Consider the following 27950-nt stretch of genomic DNA (forward strand, 5'->3'; position numbering starts at 1 on the left):
GAAAAAACATGTGCCTATGAAATTTAGTTTTGTGATGTTAAATGTCTCCATTAGCCCGTCAAGTTTCCTCAGAGCTGAGGAAGCCGAGGGATGTGCGTTAGGCATGAGCTGGCAGATTCAGTGTGCTGCGTGTGGACATCCTCCCGTTACGGCAGCGTCTTGGCCGCGGCTCTCGGTTCTTGCAAGTTTTGGCGTGAAACTTGGGGCCTGGTGAGGAAGCTCCCGTCCCTGGACTCAAGTGACCACAGGAGAGCCTAGGCTTGTGCGCGCCTTGGTGTTTTCTCCTAGTGAATGTATCTCATGGCTTCAGAGACACTCTGAGAAGGTTGAAGAGTCTTTAAAGCAGAAAATGAATAAATTGTCGCATTGGTTTTTTTTCCCTCTGAAATTCAAGGATGACAGCTGGGTGGTAGAGGGGAGAATGAAGATAAAAAGATGTTACTATTCTTAGAAAATGAAAGGTGACTGATTTTTGTTGGSCTTATTGAGCGCGTTGGCGAATCGTCAGGCGGGCTGCAGCGCGGGGGGCAGCCTTCGGCCCGTCTGTGCCGGGATGCCGTCGCCTCCCTGTCGCTCCCTTCTGCGGAGGTTTGATGCCCAGCTTCCGCCCCGCAGAGGAACCTCGCGGGTCCTTCTGTCGCGCCCGCGGGGAGTCCACGCGAGCAGGCCGGGGAGGCGTCGCGCGGGGGAGGCAMGGCCCGGCAGCCATAGCCGGCCCTGCAACGAGAGGCGCGAAGATGAAACTTGTTTGTTTGCCGCACCGTTCGTGCTGCCCGTAAATCACAAGCTGGAGACTTTTTACCTAGCTTGACCGCGTGGGCAGGGCAGGTTTACGAGGGGCGCGCGCGTCCGGAGCCGGGTTCGGAGCGAGCCGGCTCTGCCCGCGCGGGAGGTGTGTGTTTTGGCAGGCTCCGCCGACGAGCCACATCGCACAGGCGAGCGTAGAGGGGAGGGGAGTAGCTGGGGGACTGAGACCTATAAGGAATGTGGAGTCAATTTATTTTTTTCTTTCTTTTTCTTTTTTCCCCCTCCCTCTAAGAACATCTGTTTTGCAAATCACGCTCATTCCAGTCCATATTTATTGCCAGTGCCGTTTCCTTTGCAGAGGAAAAGCCGGCCATCTCCTCCCAACGAGAAGGAGAAGGAGCTGGGCTGAGTAAGAAAGCGTGGCTTGCTTAAAGAAGTTGTTTTTTCTTAACTTTTTTTGTGGTTTGCTTTCTAGCCTGTCTCAGTTTTCATGCTGTACTCGTGTGTGCGCTGAAGGTAGTTTGGCTTCTGCTCAAGGTGAAAACCTCCCGCTCGCYGGGTTCCTAAAATAGTCAGGTTCGAGGGGAGCCGTCGATTTCTTGCTGTAGGCAAAAATGAAACGTGTTCTGCGGTGTGTGAGGGTTTTTTTGTTTTGTTTTGTTTTTAAATAGCCCTTTCTGTTACTGGCCGTGTCTGACGTGGAGCCGGGGCCGGCGCAGCCGCCGTCCCGGCGTCCCCATCGCAGCGCCGCCCTTGCTGGCGTGTCTGCTCCCGTCCCCGTTAGGGACGAAGGATGCCTTTCTCGGCACCCGAATAACCATCTGCCGTTTGGCGTGCCATCCCCCGTCCCTGCCGAGTTTCCTCTTGGCGCGAGCCGCTCCCCGGCTGCCCGAGAGGCTCCCATTTCCCGGGCGGCTCCGCGGCGGGGCCGGCCGGCGTGCCCGTTTCCGCTCCCCGCGCCGCGGGCGCCTCCGGGCTCGCGAGGGCGGCGTAGCCCCCGGGAGCGCCGCGCCGGCGGCTGCCGGCACTCGGGCGCCTCGGCGCTTTCCTCAGAGGCCGTTTGAGGCTCGGCAGCCGCGGCGTGGGAGCAGGCGGCGCGTTCGGCTCCCGCGCGCCTGGAGGGCTGGTCAGCGAGTGGGGAAGGGACCTGCCTCCTCTCTGCTCCGTGAAGCTGCCGGTGGCTGGGCGAGAGCCGCCCGAGCGAGCGCAGGGCCTGGTGCTGCCAGCGTCGCCTCGGCTTTGCAAGGCAGCGATCACATGCAGCTCCGTGGCGCTAACGTGGCCTGTGGCAGCCACGCCGCTCGCTGGCACTTCCCTACGCTAGAAGACCCATTTTTATTCCCAGTGGCTAACTTAGCTCCAGGACCTGCCCACACGCTGGCGTGCCTTGGAAAGGGCAGGGGCGAGCAGCACGTGTCTTCGGGGATGGCATTCCTCCAGGAGAACCGGGACACCCATGCAGCCTGGCGAAGGAGCGCGTGAGCAGGGCGTCAGTGCTGGCAGGAGATCCYGTGAGCCCTGCTCTTGCCTCAGGGAGATGTCACAAGCCACAGGACAACTTGCTTTCTCCTTCGACCTGCTGCATGGCAGCCGGGCCGTGGGACGCAGCGGGTCTGGAAGATGCAGATGCCGGTGGTTAGGGGTGGCACCACCAAAAGAACAGCTCGTCTCCTATCCTGCTAGTGAGCATTGCCGCTCCAGGACTGATGTCCGCTGTGCAAGATAAACCAGCTGGATGAAGATCCTGCCGTGACTCTGCTTTTTCCTCCAGCTCAGACACAAACCTGCAGGGCTTGAAGCAGCCGAGAGGCGGGTAGCAGCAGCGTTGATGTTGGACAGGACCCTCAGGATCGCTTGCTGGGGATTTACCCATCTTCCCTAAATCTGTCTACTCCTTTCTGGGGGAGGAGGACAGCAAGAGCCATGGAACTGTGGTTGCTTGAGGAAGAGGGCCCTTTGGAGGAGGAGGGTGCACCCGGGAGCCAGTGTGGGAGGCTGTGCGGTTCTCTGCGCTGGCAGGTCACTGTGGCTGCTGGAGACCTCAGAGATGAGGGTGAGCAGGAAATCCAAAGGGAATGTCAGGCCTTTGCTGTGGTTTTTATTTTTAATGACTTTTGTATTTGGTAAACTCGCGGGTCAAAGATGAAGGGGGAAGATGAGCTCCTCCAGGAGGAGAGGGTGGCAGAGCAGGCTTTGGAGGAGAGCTGGGGCTCGGGAAGCGCTCAGGGAAGCGCTCGGGGCGTGTCTCCCCGGAGCTGGTTTAGGGATGTTTATAAGGACCTTGAAAAGAACCAGAGTTCTGGTAGCGTAAATAAACAGATGCTGTGGTGGATTATAAACCTTTCTGCRTCGAGGCCTGACCTGTCCCGGGGCATCAGGAGGAACCTCTGTTGACGGGGAGCATAGTCTGTAAGCTCYTGCCTCATGCCCGGAGGACACGGTGCCTCTGGGGCTGCCCCTCCTGCTCCCACCCACTCGCAGGCTTGGGTCTTCTCCAAGAGCCACCGCGCACCCCGGCTCCCGCCTGCTTCTGGGCTCAGCTGCAGCCCGACCAGCGATGCGCRTTCGTCTTGCTTCCTGCTGTGATTGGCAGGAAAGCAAACCCGGAGTCCCCTCTTTATCGGGAGTTATGTGAGAAGTTAAATGGGTCCTTTGAGCAGAGAATTTAGCAGAAGGCTGGGGATGACACAAGATAAATGTTTGGGGAATTTGTGTGTTTTTCTGCCTTTTCTTTTAATCAATTCTCCAAGTTGCATTTGTTTGTGTTTTCAAGTTTTGCTGCCTTCCCAAGGGCTTGGACTCGCTATTTTATAACGAAAGCTGAAATTGGCAGAGAAGTGGGTGTTGCAAGGAGCTGAATCTCTAGGAGAAATGCGAAACGCCTAGGAACTTGCAAGAGGATCGCCAGGCGCTCAGCTCCCCCCTCTGTGCTTGTCCGCTGCCCTCACCCGGGAGAGCAGTACATCACGGCTGAAGCCAGGAATGCTTTAAATTTTGACCCTTTTTGAATGCAGCTATTGCTTGAACTTTTGCTGCCTGCCCTGTGTTGTAATTTGGTCTTTGCTGTCTGGTTCTGCTTACTCTGCATGTGTTGTGTACACATGCATATGCATTTTTTAAAAGTTTGGAGCAGTCACCGCCAGCTGTGAATTAGCCAAAAAAGAGCTTTCTTGCAGTGTCTGCTGTCTAGAAAATGAAACCCAACAATGCAAAAGTGGAAGGAAGCTGCTGTCTCTGTATTCCTTTGCTGCTAATGCTAGCTGCTTTGCAAAGGGTTGGGGAGTATCTGCCAGCAGGAACCAGTACACAYGCTCGTGGTTGTCCCTGGCCTCAACCTGTGACAAAATATTACAGCTAGCTCTTGTTCAGAGTCGATCAGCTCATGTGGCCTGGAGGGACTTGTTGTCTCGGGGTTGTGGTGTGTCCTACAGAGATTCCTGGGAAACTCTGGTGCTTCCGTGTGGAATTTGACGGGGGTCTCAGATTCCCGTCCCTGCCCGTCTGCTGGCTCTGCCCGTTAGTGCCCCAATGTCGCTGGCCGACGCTGGGCTCTGGGGTCGGTAGCGGAGGGGAGCCGGGCGCTTCACATATGGGTCTGGGCACCAGGCCCTCTTCCCCTATCTTGGACCGCAGCTCCGGCTAGAGCTGCTGGCCGTGCTGCCCACACGGATGTGCCTTTGCAAGGACACAGCACCTACAGCGTGTGCTAGCGGTGCGGTATTCRTGGTTTTAAAAATGTTACTTTCTAATTTGTTCTCATTTGGATTTTTTTCCTTTTTCTTTTTTACTGTCTAGCATAGAAAATAAACTGCCTTGGGCTCCCAGGAGTTTATTCATCCAAGTTAAATGATCTTTAAAATCTGTTAGCACATCATGGATCTCAGTTCCTGTTTTCTCACAGTGTAATTAATGCTTCAGTTTAAGTTTTCTCCTTTCCTTAGGGGCAAGGTTGATGGATCTGATGCCAGGCTAAAAACTTTTGCTGAGCCATTAAAAAGAAATCAAACTAAAAACAATCTAGTCTTTAATTAATTTTTTTTAAAGTAACTTGTCTTTGGGAAGAAACTGATCTTGTTTATTTATTATCATTATTTTATTTCTTCTCTCATCCAGCACCGAAGACATGTAGCCCTAAACAGTTTGCATGCAAAGATCAGATTACGTGCATATCTAAGGGCTGGCGCTGTGACGGGGAAAAGGATTGTCCCGATGGCTCGGATGAATCGCCTGATATATGTATGTATGACCTTCCTTCCTAATAATTATCTTTGGTTTTATTTCATTTGTTCTTTCATTGCATGGCCGTTCCAGGGTCCTGAACAGGCATCATCGCACAGCTGTCCTACCTCAGCTCACATTTTTCCATAAGCTCACAGCACCTTTGGCAAGCAGTGGGGGGAACCTTGGGAATTTAGGCTGCTCGTGGTAGATATTCAAACCGTCCATGTGTGTTTCTTCCATTTATCTCACTAGCTGCTGCTCCCCCAGTGTCTCTTGTATTGAGAGACTTGATCCATCATAACATAACAGCCTCCTGGGAACTGGGTATCACTCCACTTCGTTTTCTTTTCTTCTCTCCCCCCCCCCCATTCAAAATTTATTTGCATTAGAAAAGCTCAGACTGCTGAAGGTGAGGACGCAGCAAGACTTGCTGAAAGGAGAAACACTGTGGCTTCCCTTTTTGAAGAGCTTGTGTGGGTCTCTCCTCTGGTCTCATGTTCGGGAACTGAAGGAGAAAGTCCACCGTGGTGGTTGCGGTAGGACTGAGGATGTAGTGTGGGGGGTGGTTGATGCCAGATGAGGCTTCGTGCACTCAGGGGCTGCTCGGATACAGAAGAGCTGGAAGCAGGGACATGTGCAGACGTTGCTGTCTCCAGTAGGGCCTGGGGATTGAGTCTTGAACCCATCTGGCTTTCGGGCTGTAGGGTGCAGCAAGGGCTGTCGTCTAGGCATTGCCTCCCTCCGAAGGCGCTGGGGAGGAGCAGGTGAAACCCCGGTGTGCAGGCTCCTGCCCTTCTGCCTGAGGGGCTTGGGGAAGCAGGGACTGGCCGACCCTGACTTCTGCCCTCGTCCCAAAAGGGACAACAGCAGGGGTAGAAAATGACTGTGGCTTGCAGTAGAGAGGCGGGGGTGACGAGCAGGGGTAGGATCCCCTCCATCTTGGGTTGGAAATGCCCCAGCCCTGCTGGCAGGCTCTTCGGCTCTGGGGAGAGCTCCTGTGGGGTGTCTGTGCATGCGTGCCTGTGCCCCTGTGTGCTGGAGCAGAGCACCCGAGCAGCGTCCACGACGGGTGTGTGCATGCAGGGGATCGCTGCGCTGTGTGTGTGCATCTCTCTTCTTTGCAGCTAAAGTTTCCTGCCTCCACTGTTTGGCATTTAAAGGGTGTTTGGAGCATGGGTTTGGCTGAAAGGGAGAAGAAGGTCTTTGGGAGTGCCTTTGGGAATGGCCTGTGGAAAAGCAAAATAGCTTTCCCCAGATGTGTTTGGATTAGGGTGCATGTGTTGTTTTTACTGGTCTTGTCCTGGGCCTGTTGGACCCCTCTGCCGTGGGTGTCCGGGCTGGCTCCCTGCTGGAGAGCAGCTGTGGGGACTCTCCCTGCCCGGGACAGGGCTGCTAGGCCTGCTCGTCCGCTAGTGGCTGGGTTCTGGGAAGCAAACAGGAAACCGAGCTGGGTTAAACAGAATCCAACTGTTGGAGGAGGCAGAGCACACGTGTGTGCAAGGGCAGGCACCAGGGCACCCGGCTGTGTGCACGAGGGCTTTCGGACGGTGCCAGCTGTGAACGGTCCCGCTGTACTGTGCTGCGGAAGCCAGCCAGGACCTGGCGTCAGGGCTCCCGTCTCCACTTAGACCTGCCCTCCGGGGCGAGTTTGGGTGAAGCTGCAGCTCTCTCCCGCATCTCTGTCTCTCCCTCTCCATCTGACAGGGTGGCCAATGCCTTACAACTTTGCAGAAGCATCTGTTCTAGGTTGCTTGATTGTGTCTGAAAAGCAAGCTGGAGGTGCCAGGCCCTGTTGGACAGCAGGGTTCATCTGCGCTGCTCTTCAACAGCGACTGTAGTTGCCTTGTCCTCCAGCATAGAAGTCTTTTCCAGACTCCTGCTTCCTGCTGTACTTGGAATAAAGGTCTCATCCAAAGCAGCCTTTGGTTCAGCATCAGGGTTATTTATTTCTTAAGGCAAAATGATGCAACCATCCCCTCTGTGGGAGGGATGAGGGGGCTGGGATGGGCTGTCTGGCTCTAGTCAATCAGCAGCCCTGGAAAATTACTGCAGGAGGACTTGGAGGYCCTTCTTCTACGCTGGAAGAAATCCGTCCTGATTGACGTATTTCGCTAGCTCTGTCTGTGCTCATGTAACCACCCTCTCTTTATACATCTGGACAGGTAAAGGGAAATCTCAGGTGCTTTTTTCCCCCTTTCCCCTCCTCACTTTAATGCAAAAGCATCGTTTCTCAATATTGGCAGGGGCTGGCATCACCCTGGCATTTCCCCCCCTGGCAGGGAGAGCAGCGCCGTCCCCCAGGTGCTGCATATGAGCGAGCATCGGCAGTGGTGGGCAGCCAGCCTGCTCCATCCTCAGCAGCTGCCGSTGTCGGCACCAGCCGCAGGAATGCTGCTGCCTCGACATGAGCACAGAGCCAGTCTTTCTGCACCAGCAGTGTGAAGGAATAGAAGTAGGCTTGGGAAAGCACAGGCTGTTATTTGCTTATCCCCTTAGAGGATGAGATTGCARCATTTTGAAGGGGAGAAAAGACCGAAGCTTTGAAACTCTGGCCTCGCACTGGTTGAAAAGCCATACCACGCTGGTSCTGCTCAGAGCCGCTCGCTTGGAGGTCTGTGCCCCTGCGGCGTGCACACCTTGTGGAACACAGTGCACCAACATGTGCCATGTCCCGACTGCAGCCACCATCAGAAGGTGACATCAGAAGTCCTTGAGCGCGATCCACYTGGGTGTTTGAGTGAAGGGTCCACTCTGTCTCCCACAGCACGAGTCAGGGATGCCTGGCGCTCTCGGCTGCTCCCCTGGGAGGAAATCCCCCCCGGCTCTGCTGGGGCCGCTGGAGCTTGGGGTGCGGGTGTGAGGCCGCCCCGTTGTTGGCTTGTGTGCATGGGCTTCCCTGCCCTGCCCTGCCCTGCACGGGGGGCTGTGAGCGGAGAGTGCTGCTTGCTGTCGTCTCTCCTGGCTGGACAGGCATCACTGGAGTCTGACCTGCCAGCACGTGCCGGGGCTGAGGACCTGCTATCTCTGTGATTGCCAGGCAAGCTTTCTCACGCTTCTTTGGCACTGGGGCTTCCAGGAGACTCTCATCCTCCTTATCTTTTTGGCAGGGAAAGAATGACTTTTATTACTATTAATCTATATATCTTCTTCTTTTTTTTTTTTTTTTCTTAAACCCTAGCTGCAAATGCTGCTCTGGCGTGCTGTGTGGCACACCCTTTCGCGCCCCGGCAGCAAGGCAGAGTTATTTACATTGTAATGACGTACTCATGTTGGAGTCTCTTGAAACGCTGTCTGTCACGTGCAGCATTGCCCTCTCTGGGGAAATCCTTCTTGGTATTTGCTGGCTTTGCTTACACGCTAGCTTATTTTTGAGTGTAGGAAGCATTCCGTTTCTAAGCTCGGTGGTGGTGCTTGTGTCCGTGACTTGTGCTGGTTCTAACCCAATCAGTTAGCTTTTCATCCCGTAGAGCCTTCCTGGGGGAAAAAAACTTGGGCAAGAGCCTGCCTCTTGTTGAAGATCAAAGGAGATGAGGGGCTGTGAGCAACGAACTGGCTGTGGCTGAGCTACGACCTTCATTCTGGCTGCTTCATCCCTGGGCTGGCGTCGTGCCCGGAGCCCTGCCAGCTCCGGCTGGGTGTCCGAGCGCAGGCCGAGCGGCTTCGCCGGCAAGCTGGGACATCTGAGCTCCAGGGATGTGTTTCTTCTGCTGCACGGCAGCGGCACGCTTTGCTTTACTGCAGGTGAATCGAATCCCACGGTCCTTGAAGTCACCAGGCCGTTTGTGCAGACTCAGCATYGAGCTGGTTCATTGGTCAGAATATTGAGATCTTAAAATCCTGGTCCTGCCGCTCTGGAGCGGAGGAGCTGTGAGGCACCACGGTGCGGTGCTGACAGCCGGGCCCTGCTCGGCCCCGACGCGGCGGCTGCGTGGGGCCGCGTGACAGCCCTGCCACCCCGGGCCCTCTTTGCAGAGCGGCAGCGTCACTGCTGCTCGGTGCKGAGGACGGCACAGCTACGGGCTGGTCCGGAGCCAGCTCTGCAAAGACACTGGTGTAAAAGCTCATGCTGCGATAAGTGGTGCTCCTAAAGGTGATGGGCTACACCTCACAGAGATGCTGTACTAGCTGTGTACAGAACTGCTGCATCCTTCCCCCTCCCCTTTATTTTGTTTTAGTTTTTTTGTTTGTTTGTTTTGTTCTCCCCTCCCCRTAGCTTTTTGTATGGTTTTCTCCTCAAATATACTTAAGAGAAGGAGAAGCCTCGAATGAGCCCTCAATGCGAAAGCCTTCGCTGAGGAGATGGGCTGCTCCTGCACGCAGTGCCTGTCCGCAGGGGATGGGTGCTGCTGTGCGCGGAAAGCCGTGGTGGGGTTCGCCCTGGCGCGCGCTCGACCTTGAGCCGCCATCCACCTCCTGGACATGCTCTTATCTGCTCGCTTGTAGCTTTTCCCCACTTCTGTGTCTCTTTGGGCTGTTGCCAAATCAATTACAGGCTGTATTTACAGGAGAAAGAATTGCTTCTCTTCCTTTTTCTTTTCTTTTTTTTTCCAAGTTGTTTTTGGAGGTTAAAAATTCCTGTCTAACACCGCTCCTTGGGTTGTACCAAAAGCTTGTCACATGTAATAAATTAGCTCATTTATTAGTGAGCCAACACAGTCAAAAGCAAACAAAGTGGCTTGCAGATTAATCCTGCCCTGTTTGTGATAAGCAGTGCGATCCAGGCTCTTTGCAGAGGGATAATGGCCAGGGCAGATCAGTTTTGACTGATGAACTGTGCACTTCATTTCAGTGCCCTCATTCCCTTGACCAGCATATTGATGCTCCTTAATTAACCCTTTATATGCAATTGCTTGATGCCCAGAGAGCACTGTCCAGAGCAGAAGCTGTGGAGCAGCCCAGGTGTGGAGCCGTGCAGCAGAGGTGCTGGGTGCTCTGGCGTGCTGACTGTGGAGGGGAGAGGTGGCGCCACCGGGGAGCTGCAGCAGAGCCCGGGCAAGCTCCCTGCTTTGAACCGCACCCTGCTGCCCCTAATCCCAGCTTGTTCTGCTTCCCGCTCGATGGAAGCATAGTGGGAATGCGTTTAGAAAGTGGCCTCTGCAATTGGGGAATAATCTGCCATCTGGAGCCCTCCAAATCTCCATCCTTTGGACACTTCTTGGGCAAGAAAGGGCATGTTATTCAATACGCCCAAAGTTAGTCACCTCACAAGAAATGGGCAGACAAGAGAGAAGCAGTTTTCCCTRCAGTGAGTTGGGAGCTTTCTGCAGGGAGCTGTGGTCGCGTTCTCTTAGCAGAGCGCTTCTGTGGTTCCCTTCTGGTGCACAAGCATCGTCTTGTCCTTCTCTCCTGTGATGCAGGGGTGGTGTGCTTGGGGACGACTCAGTGAGGGTTTTGTGGCGTGACTCTAGTTTTGCAAAGAGTTTGGTTCATTTGGGAAGGGCAGTGGAAAAACCCATGCTGCTCTGTCCCTCCTTTAAGCAGCAGCTTGCTGTTTCCCAGCCAGCGCAGTCGCGGCAGAGGGGCATCAGTGTCCGTCCAGGAGATGGCTCAATGGGTCCCGCTCAGGGTTAGTAAAAACACAGGTGTGCAAGGCCAGCACATCCCATCTGGGGAAAAAAAAGACTCGGGCTAAAGTGCAAGCAAATCGATCCRGGAGAAAGGCGTGTTGCGTTTTAACCCTCACCTGCAGCTGGGTGATGCTGCCAGCACTGGTTGCAGGAGGACCTTGTGCTGCCATTTGCGGGGCAAAGGTTGTCTGCAAAGCCGGCCGTGCTCCCCCACCGTCCTGCGGTCTACAGTGACCTTTTCGCAACCAGGTGTGCTGGTGATTGCCTCTCGTGCTCATTTCAGCACCTGTTGCTAGCCGAGGGATTAAGGTTAAAAGCATATTCAGCGTAACTCAGCAGAATGACGGCTCATAGCAAGTAAAACTGAACCGCCACCAAGGCCAAGCAGTAGTTGGGAGGGAGTATTGCAGCGCTGATAACCTTGCTAGATAAGGAGATGCTTGCCACATGCAGCGCCAAGCCTGACCTCTGTACGCTGTATGCTGCAATACGTCTCTCCAAGGAGAGCATAAACTTATTTAGGGCAAACTCCACCAGTGGGGCTCCCTGGGTTTAGATGAAGGTGACAGACTGGTCTAAATAATTATCTAAAATGGGACTATGCCTGGACAAAGTGCTCAGTGGGACGTGCTGCCGGGTGTGCTCTACAGTGGGCCGTCACTTTGCCTGCCACCCCAGCGCAGAGTGGCTTGTGGAGCTGTGTGCAACACCGTCCCCCTATCTGCTCCCCTGATGGGCAGGCGAGGCATAAACAGCCACTTTCTGCCCMAAAAATGTGATTTTATCATCCTGCTCACGTGCTGCTGTTGATTCAGTAGAAATATTTTGGTGGCTCCAGCAAGAGCTAGGGAAACTTTGTGTGMATGTGTTTGTGTGTGTGTGTTGAGCTCCTGGGAACCTGTTGCATCTCAATAATTTTTATCTGAAGCCTTGCTATGCAAGACAAGATTGAGTGGTAGATGGCTTGCAGGTGAGCTTTGGCAGAGCAACCTGGAGGTACTAGAACGTCTGTGGAGGCTTTGGGTGTTCCCACCAKGTGGATGGGGCTTGCTGAGCTCATACTTTTTCCTTTGGGGTGACAGTTCTGCATTTTTCTGTCTTTGTAGGTCCTCAGAGCAAGGTGTCACGATGCCAGCCCAATGAGCACAACTGCCTGGGCACAGAGCTCTGCATACACATGAGCAAACTGTGCAATGGGCTTCACGACTGCTTCGATGGCTCGGACGAGGGGCCACACTGTCGGGGTAGGTGTCTGGAGAAAAGTAAGAATCTGTTGTCCACTGAGTCTCTGTGGACGAGGAGGATTTGTGTGGGGGGCTGGGCTGTGTCACAAAGTTCTCCCTCGACTCCTTTCCTTCCTCAGCCACGGTAAGAATCACAAGGCTCTTCCCCATATCTGGTTATGTGGGGCGAGTCCTCGTGTGCAAACCCGTGTGTGTCGCACTGATACTTTAACTGCTTTGCACTGGCGCCAGCGTGTTTGTGCATCTCTGCTGAAGGAAGGTGGTTTGGGCAAGTAAAATGTCCATCATCCTTGAGCCAACAGGCCATTAAAAAGTTGCATCGTCTCCTGGGTTAAAAGCTTGGTGGGTTTGGATTCTGGTTCAGGTAAGAGAAGCCAGTATTTCCCCCCCCCCTCCCCCCCGTTAGGAGCTCTGGCCGCACTTCTGGCCTGTCCCTCATTGCTAATCCTGCTGGGAACCTYTCCTTCAATCACTGTGCATTGGCTTCCTGGCATGCAGATTAGTTGCTCAGAAACGTGTGTCCTGGGTTGACCCCTAGAGCTGAGTCCCTGCTCGGGGCGAGTGACATGCTCTTCTCGCCTCTCTTCTCCTGCCATGCTGAATTTCCCGATAGCTTGAACCCGAATCCAGGCTTGGGATGCCCTGTCCAGAGCAGCTCCCTCTGCTCTGCTACTGGAACCTGCTGCTTCCTGGCTAGGGTGGGCGCTTCTGCCCACTGGTGGCTGGGCAGCATGTGACCTGCACATGGGAAGAGAAGGTTAGGTCCAGGCACGCCCCTTCTTGGGGCAGCTGCTGTCTGCAGGCTTGGGCATGTTGCAGACTTAAGTCCTTGCTAGCTTTCATGTGGATGCCAAGGTCTCCATGCCCACGGGCCAGAGAAGGGGGAGCTGGAGGGCACCACCCCAGGGAGGCATTTCCTTGCCTCCACACCTCCCTCCACCTCTGCCTGAGGCTTAGGGAGACGGGCTCTTAATCCGGCTTGGAGCAGGATTATCCAGACTCTAAAGGCCCTAATCAGACAAAGGACAACATGAGAAACATGTGCCTATTGCTTATTGCTTTTCGGCTCTGAGTGCTGCATGCATCCAGCAAAGACTGTTCTTGTGGAGACTTCATGGTCTGAGTGAGTGGTTGAGGGTGGGTGGCGATTGCGCAGGGAGCTGAGTGGTGTGAAAGGGATGGAGCAGCCCCACGTGTCCTGTTGCCCTGTGCTGTCCAGGGCGCTTGTCCCTGAGCAGGTCTCCAGCAGCACCAGCCCCATGCATGTCGAGATGCGTGTTGGGGAAGTTCCAAGTGTCTCACAAGCCTGCAGGATGGGCAAGGGGCTGGCAGGAGTGGCAGGTGTATCCTGGAGCTGCCTCTGCTTAATGCTGTCTGACAGCCCGCGTTACATGTCCTCTGGCTGGGCATGCTGGGCATGTCTCCTACAGCGTACCAGCTAACGAGCCAGTGCTCAGCCTCTCTGGAGAGCAGAGGTAGAGTCTGCACTATCGAGGTAACAGAAAAGTTGGGAGTCTTTGCTGAAACTCCTTCTGTTGCCTTCCCTGCCCTCTTCCCRCAAGACCATACATCCTTGAGGATTTTCCTTCTTTCTGGGATATGCACAATGCTTTAGCAAAGAGATAAGAATCTGAAGTGAATATCTGGGTCTTCCAAAGCTGATAAACTTTGTAAACGAGTCAGTTGGGCCCTGCCTGGCTTGTTAAACTGTTATACATGCAAGAGGTAGGATTTTCAGTCAGGCTTTTCAGCTCTCCATATACAGATTTGGTAGAGGGGGAAGATTGTGCTTCCCTCTCGGAAATTGGCAGCAAGCAAAGTGCCACCCTGCAAAGTGCCACCCTGCAGCGTGCTGGTGAAAGGCAGACAGCAGATGCATGAGAAGCCCAGGCAGTTGAAGCGCTGTGTGAAGACTCCTGTGCCGAGGCCCAGCCATGCCCCGGTGCCACTAGCTTTGCAGGGGACATGGAGCCAAGTCTGGCTGGTGGGCGCGCAGTGGGGGCCAGCAGCCCCCCTGCAGAACAGCAGCTCCCTTTCACACCGGGGAGCCTGGTGGCTTGTGCAACTTTCTGCCTGGCTTTGAGCATGGTTTTAGGAAGAGGAAGAGATTGGCGGGGGGGGGGAGAGAAAAAAGAGAAGGGTTTTGCAGGGGAGAAGAAAATGGGCTAGGTGGCGAGGAAGGTCTGTGGGGCTGCACTGCACAAGTGCCAGTGGCAGCAGGGTGTCACCAGGCTCAGATGCCAGGTGATCCCAGCGTGGATCATGTCTGCGGCCGGAGAGGGCCGGCTGCTTTGGYGCTCCATGTCCTGCAGGGAGACCCGCGAGTGGAGGCTCGCCAGCCCCGGCCCCTGCCAGCAGCCTCCCGCGGGTGCCTGGTGGGCTCTGAGGGGGGCAAGGCCCCGCGCTGTTGGCCTSGAGCAGCTGGCCGCTCGCCTGTCACAGTGCGCCTGCGTGGGATTTTTCCCCTCTGCAAGCAGATTTGCTGGACCCGAGTTCGTTGCCTTCCGCACGCTGAGCTCTGAAGTGAGCGGGCTGGGCAGATGGAGGAGAGGAGGAGAGAAAATAAAACCCAACAAAAAACAAAACCCCTCTAACAAAGAGGCCTTTGTCGGTGACGTACATCGCTTTGGCACAAGGAGCGTCCCCCCTGCCACAAAAGCCCAGGCGCAGCCCTGCGCCTCTTAATTGGGCTGCAGCCACCTCTCCGGGCCAGCCAGGATGACCGTTCTTCTGCCCAAAGGCTTTGAGGGTCCCCCGTCCCCCCTCTGCAATACCAGATAAACCTGAGCACTCACAGTCCCTTCTGCCACGCTCCCCCCCCCAGCAGCCTAACGAGGCCTGTTGCTAAATGACCTTGATGAAGTTGGGGAGGCTGTTGTGTGTTGGCAGAGTAAGGGAACCGGTGCCCATCGAGGCGCCCAAGCAGCTCCAGCTGCCTCTGCGCAGTGGTAGTGCTGGGCAGGTGGTGGCTCTGCCAGAGTTTATTAAGCTAATGGAAGTTAAACCATGGGAAGCTGCAAGCCGGGTGGCCATGTCCCACCTGCAGGCATGGATCCCTGGGCCTCCTGCCCTTGGCATTCAGGGGTGGCACTGCCTTTTGGAGTAGGGACAAAGGCAATTTAAAGAGCTTGGGGATCTCTAGTACTGGAGTCCCCTTCTCGTGCCTGTGCCCTAACTTCTCTCTGCTGGGGAGCTGAGCCGTGGCAGCCAGGCCCTCTGCAGATGTGATTAGAGAGAGGTCGCTGCAAGGAGGACATGGCAGCTGAACTCACCTCAGTGTGTCCATGGTCTCCTAGGGAGGTCTTGTCCATTCCTGAGATGCACCAGACTTCCAGCCCAGAACCTAGTCCCTCCCTGCTCTCCTGCACAAGGCTGCTGGGATTTCAACTGGCTCTGGTGTGCAATGGACTCCCGTTGGGAAATGACAAAAAATCAGTAGTTTTGGAGAACAGTTTGGGACTATGCTAATCCCATCTTCTTTTGGGAGCAGTGGCATATTTATTGTGGCCTCCCCATCCCTCCGTCTGTTGAAAATCTCTCTCCAAAGCCATGAATGGGAATTCCTCCCCAACCCATCCAAGAGTGAGGGTGTCACGGGGGTGGAACAGCTTGGAGACCCCAGCAGAGCTTGGCAGGGGTGTCACCCTCGTCCAGTGTCACCATGTGTGTCCGTCTCTACTGTGGATAGCTCTGTCTGCTTGTGCACTAGTGACATTGCGTCTCCTTTCACCCCTGTCTCTGTAGAGCAGTTAGCAAACTGCACGGCCCTGGCCTGCCAGCACCACTGTGTGCCGACGCTGAGTGGACCTGCCTGCTACTGCAACAACTCCTTCCAGCTGGCCGAGGACAGGAGGAGCTGCAAAGGTTGGTATGGGGGCAAGGGTAGGTGCATTGCTGGCAAGGCACTTGTAGCTCCTCTGGGCCATTGCCAATGCTGCTGTCTCAGCAGCGATAGTGGGGGCTTGGCAATGTGGATTCGGGGCCCCTTCAGGGATCTAGCATTCCTTGATCTGTGGAGGTGGATACAAGGGATTGGCAGGTGATGGGACTCTGACCTTCCAGTTGTGGTGCCGTTAGGTGAGTGCAGTCCTTGAAAGTCCTGCGAAATATTGGGAGTGAGTAAGGAGGTGGCTTTGTCTTTGCATACAGTGGCAAAGGGACTATCACTGGGCTTGTACATACTCCTACTGTCCGTGCTGCAAAAACAACACTGGAAAATAGGAGAGGGGTCAGAAAGGAGTGATGAAATTGATGCAGTGTCTTGAAAGAGGTCTTCAAGTGAGAGATTTCAGAAGGTCAGCCTCTTTCATTTACCTGAGAAGAGGTGAGAGGGGACTTTATCAGCTTTTACATGCACCTCTGGGGGTAACAGCTTTCTGATGGAGCAGCTCTTTCATCTAGCAGAATAAAAAGCAGCATGCAAGCCAGTGGTTTGGAAGCTGAAGATTACAGAAATTCAGACTAGAAATGTAGATGCAGGTTTTCCAAAGTGGGGGAAGGGGCAGTGAATAATTAGGCCTTCAGATAGCTCAGCTGAGAAGAAGGTATTTTCCTTCCTTTCTGTTGATGCTTGAGCAGAAAGTTGAGGGCTGCCTACAGGTGTTGCAGAGTAATGGTCTCCATATGTTCTTCTGGAGGTCATGGTATTGTCACCGTGGCTTCTGAGGGTCTCTGAATGKGTCTGGAGAACTCATCTTTCCATGCAGCTCTGCCCTGGAAAACAGGGGTAGTCTTTATTCTCTCACAACTCAGTTAAGGAGAGAGGTACTTGCTGCTCCAAGTTTTGTTTTCTTGCCTTTTTCAGACTTTGACGAATGCACAGTCTATGGGACCTGCAGCCAGACATGCACCAACACGGAGGGTTCCTACACATGCAGCTGTGTTGAAGGGTACCTCTTGCAGCCTGATAACAGATCCTGCAAAGCAAAGAATGGTAAATTCTTTGACTACAGAAATGTTGCTTCTGGGCAGCTCCAGAAAATGCCACCTTCTGCTGTCTTCTGCCCTGCCTCCCAACTCTTCATTTTAAGGCAGTCTCCCAAGTGCTGCTTGGGCTACCATGTTCTTTTGTGTGTGTTGGGCTGTATAGCACCACCTTGTTTTTGCAAGAGCAGAAGGGCTAGGCTGTAGGCTGGTGAGGCATTGCAACTGCGAGCTTTAGCTGCCCTATCATGACCACCCTTCTTCCCTCTCTTTCCCTCTCAGAGCCAGTGGATCGTCCTCCTGTGCTGCTCATTGCCAACTCCCAGAACATCCTGGCCACCTACCTGAGTGGAGCCCCTGTGCCCAACATCACCCCCACCAGTGCCAAGCAAACCACAGCCATGGACTTCAACTACATTGAAGACACAGTGTGCTGGGTTCACGTGGGAGACAGTGCCTCCCAGACCATCCTCAAGTGTGCCAAGATCCCCAACCTCAAAGGCTTTGTGGAAGAACGCTCCATCAACATCTCCCTCAGCCTACACCGTGAGTGCCTGCTCCTCTTCGAAGCTCTGCCCTTGCTCCCCCAGTCCCATACCTCTTTTGGCAGCTGAGCTGGAGGTGGCTGAAGCAGGACTGTGTTTTGGTGGGAGGTAGTTTTCCATGGAGACAGCTACCTAGAGCTTCAGCACAGACTTTTCTTCCTTGTTCTAGTTGCAGATTTTGGCTTTCCTTTTCCATCCCTCTTATTATTATTTCTAGTAAGTCTTGTGGTTTCTTTGGGTGTGTATTTGAGGAAAAAATGATACAGTGAGGAGCAGAGATAATACCTGTGTGGTGGGGTGGGGGAGAACTCTTGTCGTTTTCTTTTGATTTTAGCCCTATGTTCCTCTTGCTGAAATAGGCTTTGGTTCTCCGCCCATAAGAAGTGATTGAGAACAAAATCTCAACCAAAAAGTGCCTCCCCTCAGGAGGCTGAATGAGTCACTGGCAGTAAGTAGCAGATGGTGGTTTCATTCTGTTTGTGTCTCCCTGGCTGTAACAAGTGTGGTTACAGCATAGTCTCCTGTTTGGGCTTGCTGGTCCCAGTTCAGCACTCAGAAAAGAGAAAGAAAATTATTTGCTGGGGTTTCAGAGTGCTTTGATTCAGGCCTTTGCTGGGAAATGTGCAGGAGAAGACTTAATGCATGAATACCTATGTGTTGCTCTCTTGAGAACCTCTGCCTGTTAAAGGACCAAAGCAGAAAGCCGTGGGCTTGAGGGCTTCTGCGCTCTAGGGTATGCACCATGCAGAACAGATAGGATGAGAAAAGAAGCTATGATCTCAGAGGGGAGGTGGTTCAGCAGCCCTCAGTTTCCCTGGTGTCTTCCTCTTGTTGTCTTTCTGCCTGTTGAAATGAGGAGTGCTTTCAGATGGAGACCATCTTTTGCTTTGTGCAGTGCCTCACGCTATAGGAATCCCCCTTTTCGTGGATATGAGGGTGTATTTGTGCAGTGAACAGTATTCAACATAGCAAGCGAGATGAATGTGTACGAATTGATCTTTGCAAATGAATAAAAATCCTTAGTGGATTATTGAGGTAAGGACATGCCAGTGGGAGTGCCTCTGGAGAAGGCACAGTAACCTGGCTGTGAAGGGGAAAAGCAGCTGAAATCCTGACTGAAGCATAGAGCACGAGCAAAGAGGCTGACGGAGACCTTCTGAACCTTCCCGCCCTGCAGATCTGGACAGGCAGGGGTTCAGCAAGCTCCAGCTGCAGTGCAGTGCTAAGGGTGTGTGCAGTTCAGTTAATTTAAGCTTGCACTGTGTATTTTTAGGGCAGTATGTATTTTTAGGGAGAGGCCTCACTGCTCTTGGAGGCGATAGCCTGAAATTAGTCAGGACAAGGCTAGGCTCTGCTTTCTGTTTTTCCCTCTTGATGGTTTAAGAAGCTCTAGTTTTACATGTTCTTTCTTTTTGCCTCCTGTTTTAAGGCATCCTCAAGTTTAGTTTGAAGGCCTTTGGTCTCCTGCTGTGGTCTGATGGCAGCGTTCTGGTCAACGTGCCTCTTCCACTCAAGCTCCATTTTAACGCTTTAATTTCCTGCAACTGTGAGTTGCAACCATGGCCCTAGTTGGTGGATCGCATGTGATTCATGAGCCGTGGGTGGGCAACCACTGGGTCCAGGGAAAAGATGGTCTAAGGCTGTGGCCCACCTCCATTTTGTATTGCCTCTGTTCAATTTGCTGTTCTGCTGTAGACTCCCTGGGTGATCCAGGTTGGATCCCTGGGGGAAGAGCTTACATCACCAAGGTAAATAAACACTTGATGAAGCTCTCCGCAGACTTGATGTGATAACCTGACAAGGGTGAGCCAGGTGCCTCCACTGTCCTGCCCATGGGAAGAGCTGAGCAGCTTCTCCCTGGGAGGGTTGCTGCCATCTGTCTCAGCTCGAGCTGTGCCAGGACACCCTCTACGGGGGAATGTGGGCAGGAGGCCTGCTGTTATCTCAGAGCTCCCAAACAGCCCATATTGGGTGCAGTCTTGTGGGAAACTGTTATTATGCTCCCGTCCCGGTAAAAGCAGGAGCAGTAACTTTCCCCGCAGCCTCCACAGCATCCCCAGCACCTCTCCCTTTCATTCGGGGAGTTCCCCAACTCAGCTGAGTTTCAGATGGGAGGTTTTGGGTGTTTCTAAAGTTAATCTGTGTGCATTTCTTTAGCAGTCTGATTTGTCCAGGTCTCCACACTGCAAATATCCATTGTTTTGAGACTTTGTTGGGTGCTTTTACTTGGCGTTAGCCTATGCAAGGTTAAAGGTGTTAAAGGTTCTGGCAGCTGTAGATATTGTAATTGTGCTCTTGAATCAAGGTGGCTTCACTGCAGCTTGCTTTGAGGTTTACCCACGTTGTCCTCAGAGGCAGCTGTTGAAGCTGAGACACCTCCCTTGGCTGTTGAGATGTTTCTGTGTCCTGGAATGGCTCAATGAATCCCTCCTGATGGTTCAGTTCTGGCTYCAGTTCCCTCTCAATTGTTGTTCAGTGAGATGGTGATTGCTCCTTTGAGCACTCTGCTTCTGTGATTCCCTTACCCTGGAAACCAGGAAGTCCTTGGCAGATCAGAGGTGAGACTGAGACTCAGGAGAGATCACTTTGACCAAGAACATGCAGCGGTTGGGTGACAGCGCAGGATTAGGACCCAGAGTGCTAACTGTGCTGCCCCTCCCTGACACTCAAATGAGATCTTCTGCCTGGCAGGCTTTTTGGGGCAATTTTCTCAGCTGTTCTAGCTCTAGGAAGTTAATCTTTTGAGACATGACCTTATAATTATGGTCAAGTGGGGAAGGGAGCTCATAACAGGACTGTGTTCAAGTCCAAACAAGAAAAGGTGCCTTGCACGACTGGGCTTCTTGATCTGTTGTGACAGCTCAGGGTGGGAAGAATTCAGCTTATCTGGATTGGAAAATGCCTGTCTTTATCCTGGGATGAAGGGAGCGGTCCTGTTTGCAGAGGAAAAGCGCGCCAGCGGCTCCTCTGCGCTGTCCCATTGCTGCTGGATATGTGCAAACAGCTACCATCTCATCTGCTTTGCCTTGAGCAGAAATCCTGGATCTAGAGAGAGTGRGTCTCGAGGATGGGGCTGGAGGGAGAGAGAATAAGCAAGAAACGGGACACTTCGGTTCTAAGTTTTGGCTTTAACTCCTGGACTTGTTGTGTGGTTGTGTCATTTGCTGTCTTCTCTGCCCTCCCAGCTGTGGACTGTGCTGCAGTGGATGTGGGCTGCCTGGAAAGACCTGTGTGTTGTCTAGAAATATTGCACTAGCAATAAAAACCCAAAGCACCTTGGGAAAAGCAAGGATGCCACTTCTGTGCATCTCCCAGGAGATCTTCCCTCTTGCTCAAGGGAGCGTTTGATGTATGACCTCCATTAACTTCCCTGATAACCTCTGAATGCCAGGAAGGTGCAGACAGGGCATCCGGCAGTGACTGGAGCTGCTGGCTCCGTCTTTCCTGCAGACACAGTGGCAAAGAGCTACGACGAGAGTGGCTAGGCGGTGGCTGCTATGTGTCATTTGTTACGGTCTGCAGTGAAGAAAGGCTAGAAGCGGGGCTGCCCCAAGCTGGTTTGAGGGTTACTTTTTTAATGTTGTTTCTGAAGGAGATGATCCTTTGGATCATCACAGAACACAGTCACACTGTGTTTCTGCTGATGTGAGACCCTGGGAAGCTGTGTTCCTCCTTGGTTGCAAGTGCACAGCCAAAGCGGTTTGCTTAGAGTGCCGAGGTGAGAGTGGGGGTTTCCTGGAGGTTGCACAGCAGTGGAAGGCTTGTTTTCCAGGCAGTTGCGAGGTGCCAACACACAGAGCCCTGAGAACGTGCTATGAGTATCACAAGGTGTGCCTGGCCCCTGAGAGCTGCTGGTGCTGGGGCTGTCAGCACTACCAGCAGGCTTCTAATGGGGTAYGGTCTGGGACTTCTAACCTGCAGGAAAAAGCTGTCAAAGAACAAGGTTTGTTCATAAATGCAAACAAGTTTGAGAAATTTTTTCTCCAACCCTGGGTCTGRTACTGGGGATTCTGATGAGGAGATAATGTCATTCCTCTGCTTCTGTCTTTCAGGACAGTACGACAGACCTGTGAATCCAGTTAGTGGTTTCTTTCTTTATTTGCATCTTTATGGCAGTTATCTCTGAACAGCAGGAGCCAGGTTTCCCTGGTGCCTGCTGCCAATGTGGCTGGAGTTGGCATCTGATGGGGAAAGACTTATGCTCAAGGGTTGAAAATTGCCAGCTCACAGCTGTCACCAGCAGGTCTGGGATGGTGACATCTCACAGTCCAGTCCGATAGGAACGGTGCTTTCATGCCTTCCCCCCCCCACCCCGTCTTCATTCCTGCAGAGAGATTAGTGTCACTTGTGCTATGGGAGAGGTGTTAAATGAGTGCTATTAGCAGAGCTTGGCAAGACCTGCCGCACTCTGAAGCTCTGCCGTTCCCCTGTGCCTTGCACTGCTGAAACCTTTATTTCACCAGAAGCCTTGGGAAAAGATCTGCTTGTTCATGGTTACTGTGCTTCGGCTCCTAGATTTGCCCTGCCCCTTGGACACTTCTCACAAGCACTGATTTTCTCAGCGGATCTGAGCTGGCCTGTTCGCTACCCTCAGTCTTATTCCAGGGACATGCTCTAAAAGTCATAGGCTGGAGAAGTCTTACACCGCTTTATCTTCCAGAACAAGGTTTTGCATTTTTAATAACTGAATTGTTTTTCTTTGCTATCAGTCAAAGCCACTGAGCGACTGGGAAGCCCTGGGGACCTTCCCTGTGTAGACTTGCGCAGGACCTGTTGGGCTGGGTGGCATTGCCAGTGCTGGTCAGAGGCAATCCGTGTCGGGTGTTTAAGAAGCAGCAAAACCCAGTTGCAGGTGAGATGTAGGAAATGTGTGGCTCCTCCTTGCAGGCTGGAGTTTGGCCAGGCAGGGCCTTCCCAGCCCTTCTTCCCCAGGTTTCTCCTGCTGTCAGAGCCTGTTGGCTTAGTGACCTTCTCCAGTCTCCCAAGCTCTCCTTGGGTGCTCCCATGAGGGTCTTGCTGGTGCCCCAGGTCCTTGTCCAGGCATGCTTCTGCATCAGCTGCTGCGCTGCTGAGATTCCATCCCCAAAGTCACCACAGGAGTGTTGAGGATCAGCAACAAATTGCTGTAGCCGAGCAGAGGCTTTTGCTCCCTCTTCTCTCTCTGCATTTGCAGCATGTGCCAGGGGTCGTTCCTCTCCACTTCCCTCTCCCAGTTTCGTCTGAACCAGGGACAGGGTATGAGTCACTTGTGCTTGCACAACTCCTGCACCACTCAGATGGATTTATCCTTCCTGTGAATATGAAACTGAAAAAAAAAAAAAAAAGAACTTGTTTCTTCTTTCCTCCCTTTCCCTTTTCTCTCTCTTTTTTTCTCTCTTTCTTCTGCTGTGTGTGAAAATTCCAGTTCTGTTTCTAATCAGGGAAGCTCCTGGCAGGCATCGAATATCTTGCTCACATTTGAGGACAAAAAGGAGTGTGTGTGTGTGTGTGTGCAGGGGAAGAACTGCTTTCCACAGCTTGGAGAGGTTTTCCTCCTCCATTTAAACAGTCAGGCCAGTGTCTAGTCTGGCTGTTGATTTTTCTGGAGTTGAGCTCACCGCCTAAGATGGAGCTGMATGGAATGAGTTAGCCCATGCAACCTGCTTGTTCCCTCCTCACCTCCCAGCTTAGGAGCATTTCCTGAAATGGCAGGTCCTGGAGGGGCTGTGCATGTGCAGATGCGGCTCAGATCTGCAGAGTGGTGTTGCCACTTCAGTCTCAGCTCCGCAGTGCTCTGAGGTAGAGGAAGCATGGGGCAGCAAGAACAGCACCTTGCTGGGATGCAGGAGATCTCACTTTAGTCCCTTCCTCTGCCACCAATTTTCTTTGCTGCTGTCTCCAACCCCCTTCTGTGGCCCATGCTGCTCATCCTCTGTTGGTGTGACCATGGTGGAAGCTGCGAGCTGTTTGCATGGGGCTTGGCGGCTCTTTCCAAACTCTGTCGACAGCCTGCTCCTTGGGCTCAGTTCCTCTTGCAATCATGGACTTGAGTGATTTCATTCCAGAGCAAAGCCTGTCCAGTGCTGGGAAGCTTGCGAGCCATCCCCAGCCCTTGGCTTTGCAGCCAGGTGGGCAGTAGGTGCCACTCTGCCGTGGCTGGCCGGCAACTGCATGGCCTGAACAGGGCCACCTTGTTTGGCAGCTAATCCCTGGCCTTCTTGAGACCTTCCAGTCCCGTGGGTTTTCTTGAGCAGATTCCAGTCTTCACGTGTTTGCTGAGACAATGTTCTCGTTTGTTTGGAGCTGAGTTTCCAAAGAATTTCAAAGCAAAACAAAACATGAACAATCTGCTTTCAGGTTTTTATGCCGCTAAATGCTGCTAAACTCTCCCAATTTAGCGGCAGGCTGGCTTTGGAGAACTTTATAATTAATGCTCTCCCTATGCTCCTGGCTTCCCGCTCCTAGGCTAATGCTTGCCTCCACATTCCTCAGGCACAAGCTGTGCTCCTGCGTCCTGGCAAAGGCAGTTGCGGATTATTTATTTGCAATAGAGTGGCCTCAGCTTTGGCCTCTCCTGCTTGCAAGCACAACTGCCTCAGCTGCTCTGCTCGTTGTGGAGCAGGAGGGTCTGAGCGGAGCCAACAGCAGGCAGTGTTGGGGGGATGGGTGCTCTTGGTCCAGGAGTTGCTCTGCATCCCGTGGGGCAAGGCCGGCCGTGCCGTGGCAGACGATGGGGMTGCATGGCTCCTGTCCCCCCATCTCCCTCCCCCCCCCGTCACTAATTCTGCAGCCTTAGCTCTGCGGTGTGAAGGCGGCAGGCACTGGCTGACTTGTAGAATGACGGTGGTTATCCTGATTATAACTTTGCTGCTGCTATTTGTGCTTCCAGTCTGTTCAGAGAGCCRGCTGCCTCCAACAGTCCCCGTCCTCAGTGCTCGGACACCTTCTGCAGAGCGTGCCGGGCGCTTGCAGCTGCTTTTGCTGTGTCTGCCGCTGTCGTAGGGGCTGGGACACAGAAGGGATGAAGGGAACACGGTTCAGGCCTGCGGTCAGATTTGTGTGACCTTAAATCAAATTTGTGCCTCAGTTCTTCACAGGTAAAACAAGAAAGTTATAATCCCTCTCTGTGGCTTGTGCAAAATGCTCTAGTGGTAAGAGATTAGGATCAAAACAGGGCAGTTCTGTTAGGAGCAGTCCTTAAAAGCCTATAAAGGACAATGTTAATTGGCAGCAATTTGACCCAAAAGCAGCAGCCTCCCAGCCTTTGAGGCTTTTATTGCAAGTGTTGTGTCAGCTTGCAGGGATGTGATCAAGTGCAGCTCAGCTTTCAAGAAAAGGGAAGATTGCTTTGCTTTTGCTATGGAAAAATACTCGAAAACATGTGTCAGGAGACCTAAAAACTGAGTTTCTCAAGGGATCTCATGGTGATTCTCTCCTTCCCTGTTCCTCCTCCCCCCTCTTTTCTTTCTTTTCGCTTTCTGGGACAACTCAGGTTTAGCTCGGTTAGAGTGTGGTGCTGCTAGTGCCAAGGTCATGGGTTCAATCCCTGTATGGGCTATGCTGASGGTTGGGCTAGATGATCTGCAGAGGTCCCTTCCAACCTTACCATTCTATGATTCCTGACTTTTGCACAGTCACAGCTGGTGACTCTGCAGCTCCAATGCTTGTTTCACTGACTGTATTTTTTGTGCGAGTAGATTGCTGATGTCAATACACCTAACTGACGGCCCTGGGACTTTAGGTATCTGGGGTTTTGTTTTTCTTCTTAAGACAGCATTGGGAAGGGCTTCTGAGCACTTTTCCCTATAGAAGGAAGACTTCATGGGGCACAGGGCCCATAGCTGCAGATTTGCTGGTGCCCCTGACGCTGGGCAGGGGAAGTGGTCGGGGCTGGCGGCCCGGCAGAGCGCGCTGGCATGTCGGCTCCTTGGTGCGACGCTGCCAGGATTTCTGGGAAAAGGCTGCAGAGATTTCTTGATTTATTTTTCTTAGGTTTAAGGTTTGTTGTTTTCCTTCTTTCTTTTATAAAACAAGCCCCCAGGAAGGGGTTTGAAATACCATGACGCATGATCCTGAGTGCATTATAAACCTTAAACGATAGCAATCTGGCCATTATTAAAATACCTTCCTGGGCAGCATCTATCTAAACAAGCCTGTCTAGGAGGCTGTTTTCCTTGACTCCATTTCAGCCCCGTTGCACATAATGACCTGTTCTGTTGCCAGCAAGCAGAAAAGCTGTAGAGTTTGGGACAAATTGATTTCAGGGAGCTGTTGGTCTGCAGAGAAATCCAAGTACATTTCTTTCCCCACTTTGCATGGAAAGCTGTTTTTCTTCCCTGCTGCCTCATCCTAGCCAAGAAAGAGGCTCCGATGTGAACTCACTTGGCAGTAGAGCAGGATGATTGGTAACTTCATCTGCTGATTCCTTTCTTTTTGTTTAACTGTTTGACTGTTCTCATACCAGCGACTCCTAAGAGCGCATGATGCATCTTTTTCTCTTCCCTCTTCACCTGCCACTGAGTCGCAGGCTGATGTGCTCAGCCTGCACGTGCTGCCGCATCATTCCCCTGTGCTGATGGGGCCATGCGTGGCCCGGAGGGGCTCCGGGGTGCACGAGGAGCAGGGTGGCTGCATTTGGAGAGGGAGGTGAGGAGCTGGGGCAGGATGGGGATTTGCAGCAGTGCCTGGCATGTGGCGTCAGGAGGAACTTTGCCCACCCCGGCCACTCCCTGTGTTTAGCCAGCACTGCTGGCTTTGGTTCCCCTTCTGCGTTTGCTGGTGTGTGAAAGGGGGATAAAGCCCCAGCAGGCGTGGTGGCGGCGCGGTGGCGGCGCGGTGCAGGAACAAGGGCTGAGCAGCCCCCAGGGCTGAGCACCGGGGCCGGTGGCATTTCTGGAGCTGACGGCTCGCTCCTCCTGTCTGGCGGGAGGTGAGGTGCCTTTCCTGGGTTTGTGCAGCCTCGTGCACGTCCCTCCTCCAAAGGAGGACAGTTGCTGTAAAAGGCCCCTAGAGAGCTCTGACCTTTGTGCCTAGATCCCGCTGAGATCTGCGGGAGATTCCCTGGGAATGTGAGTAGAGGACGGAGATGGGGATTCGTGCACAGGTACAGGCTGCAATTAGCTGGGCAGCACTGTGGGCTGGTGGCTTGGGAAAGAGATCGGCAGCGATGGCAAAGAGAGAGTGCAGAGGCACTTTTGCCTGGAAGGCTGGGAGACGAGGCCTTTTCCATGCTCACGAAGGGATGGGAGCCTGCTCTCTCCGGCGCAGGTGYAGAGCACCCTCATGCACAGGGCATCACGCTCTCCCAAGGGTGAGAGCTGTGGATGGGCTTTGCCTGCATTTTTGCCCAAACACCAGGCTTTCCACACGGCTTTGCCACATCCAGTGCCTCTTTTCCTTGCTGCTCCGTGCTGCTGCTCGGATCCCTCTGGGYTCGGCGTGGCTGAGCAGGGAGGAAGAGCCCCGCTGCCCTGCTGGCTGGGGAGCAGCAGCCCAGCACTCAGCTGCTCCAGCTCTCTTCCTGGCGGGCGGCCAGCTCGCAGGTTTGGCTGAAACACACTCTGTTGAGTTTTTATTACGTAGAGGAAGGAAAAAAGGAAGGAGGAAGCAAAAATGCTTCAGGTCACTCACGAGCCTCAGTCTTGGGAGGGGACGATGGCCTTGTTAGACAGCTGTCAAAGCCTGGTGCCGGGAGGCATCGGCCTGCGGCACCCTGGCAAAGGCTTGGCTGCAGCCAGGGACTGCATGCACTGGCCGTGCATGCTGGCGAGGGGCCCTGGTCAGCAACAGGGAGCAGCCAGCCTGCCCTCGTCACGGTGTGGTCCCTGGCTAGTGGCTGGTGGCCTGGTCCCGTGACTCACCCCTTGGGGCTGAGTTCCMTTTCCAGATTGCTGATAATAAGAGTGAAATGAACTTCCATGACAGTGGGGGTGCATGGAGAGAAGGTTTGGCTTTCAAAAGGGAAGGGAGCCTGTTCATCCCTGCGAGCTGCTGCCGGTGCTGGGCTGCCTCCTGCCGCATGCACACGCGAGCCGGACYGGCTTCAGCCCTGGCCTGGACCTTGTCCCGTCTTCCTCTTGTTGAATCCTCTCCTCTCCAAGAAAAACCATCCCGTAAAGGCCTCCTTGGCTCTCACCACCTCTTTGAACTTGTCTGTCTCAGTCCACCCAGAAGAAAGCTGGCCTGGCCCCTGGTTGGCCATGCTGTGTTCCTGCCACTGGAAGTGCCTCATTAAGGAAGAGCAATTAGCAGTTCCTTGGCTGTCCTCCATTCAGCCTTCCACCCCCAGGGTCATGGCTGGGCTTTGCTGGGAGCCACTGGGCTGAGGCCCCAGAGGAGGAGAGAGGGGCCTGGGAAAAGGCACAAATTCCCTGGCTGGACACGTCTCCAAGATACCACCTRGTGCCTGCTCCCTTAGGGACATTGGAGGCCATGTCTGGCTTGGTGTTGGGTTGTGCCCAGCTGACTGGGAAGCMTGTGTGGCCCCTGACTGTCTATCTTAGGATATGGCTGTGATGCTGTTTGCCACAGAGATGGAACAACTGAGGCATGGAGATGGCTGCTGTGTTAGCTCAAGCCCGGGCGTCCCCATGTTCCCTGTGTCTGTCTGCCCTTGGGCTCGCAGTCGGTGCGTGGTGAGGAGGGAGCTGAGCCTTTCTTCTGGGCCTGCAGTGATGAGGCTGCGCCGAAGTGAGGTCAGAAGTCCAGTGAGGGCAACGGAGGAA

At 53.6% G+C, this 27950-nt stretch overlaps 1 protein-coding gene across 1 annotated transcript in view; it reads left to right on the forward strand.

The window, feature by feature from the left end:
- Positions 1-737: 737 nt before the first annotated feature.
- Positions 738-27950, forward strand: part of LRP1 (LDL receptor related protein 1) — an 82721-nt gene continuing 55508 nt past the window's right edge. Inside the window, exons 1-7 of the mRNA XM_085316197.1 lie at positions 738-746; positions 1072-1156; positions 4861-4983; positions 11642-11779; positions 15524-15643; positions 16584-16712; positions 16985-17248. Of these exons, the coding sequence (XP_085172323.1) occupies positions 738-746; positions 1072-1156; positions 4861-4983; positions 11642-11779; positions 15524-15643; positions 16584-16712; positions 16985-17248 (868 nt within the window). The remainder of the gene's footprint in view (positions 747-1071; positions 1157-4860; positions 4984-11641; positions 11780-15523; positions 15644-16583; positions 16713-16984; positions 17249-27950) is intronic.

The sequence above is a fragment of the Rhea americana genome, unplaced genomic scaffold (assembly GCF_003343005.1).
Source record: "Rhea americana isolate MKP2758 unplaced genomic scaffold, rheAme1 scaffold_457, whole genome shotgun sequence".
In the NCBI taxonomy this organism is placed as follows: domain Eukaryota; kingdom Metazoa; phylum Chordata; class Aves; order Rheiformes; family Rheidae; genus Rhea; species Rhea americana.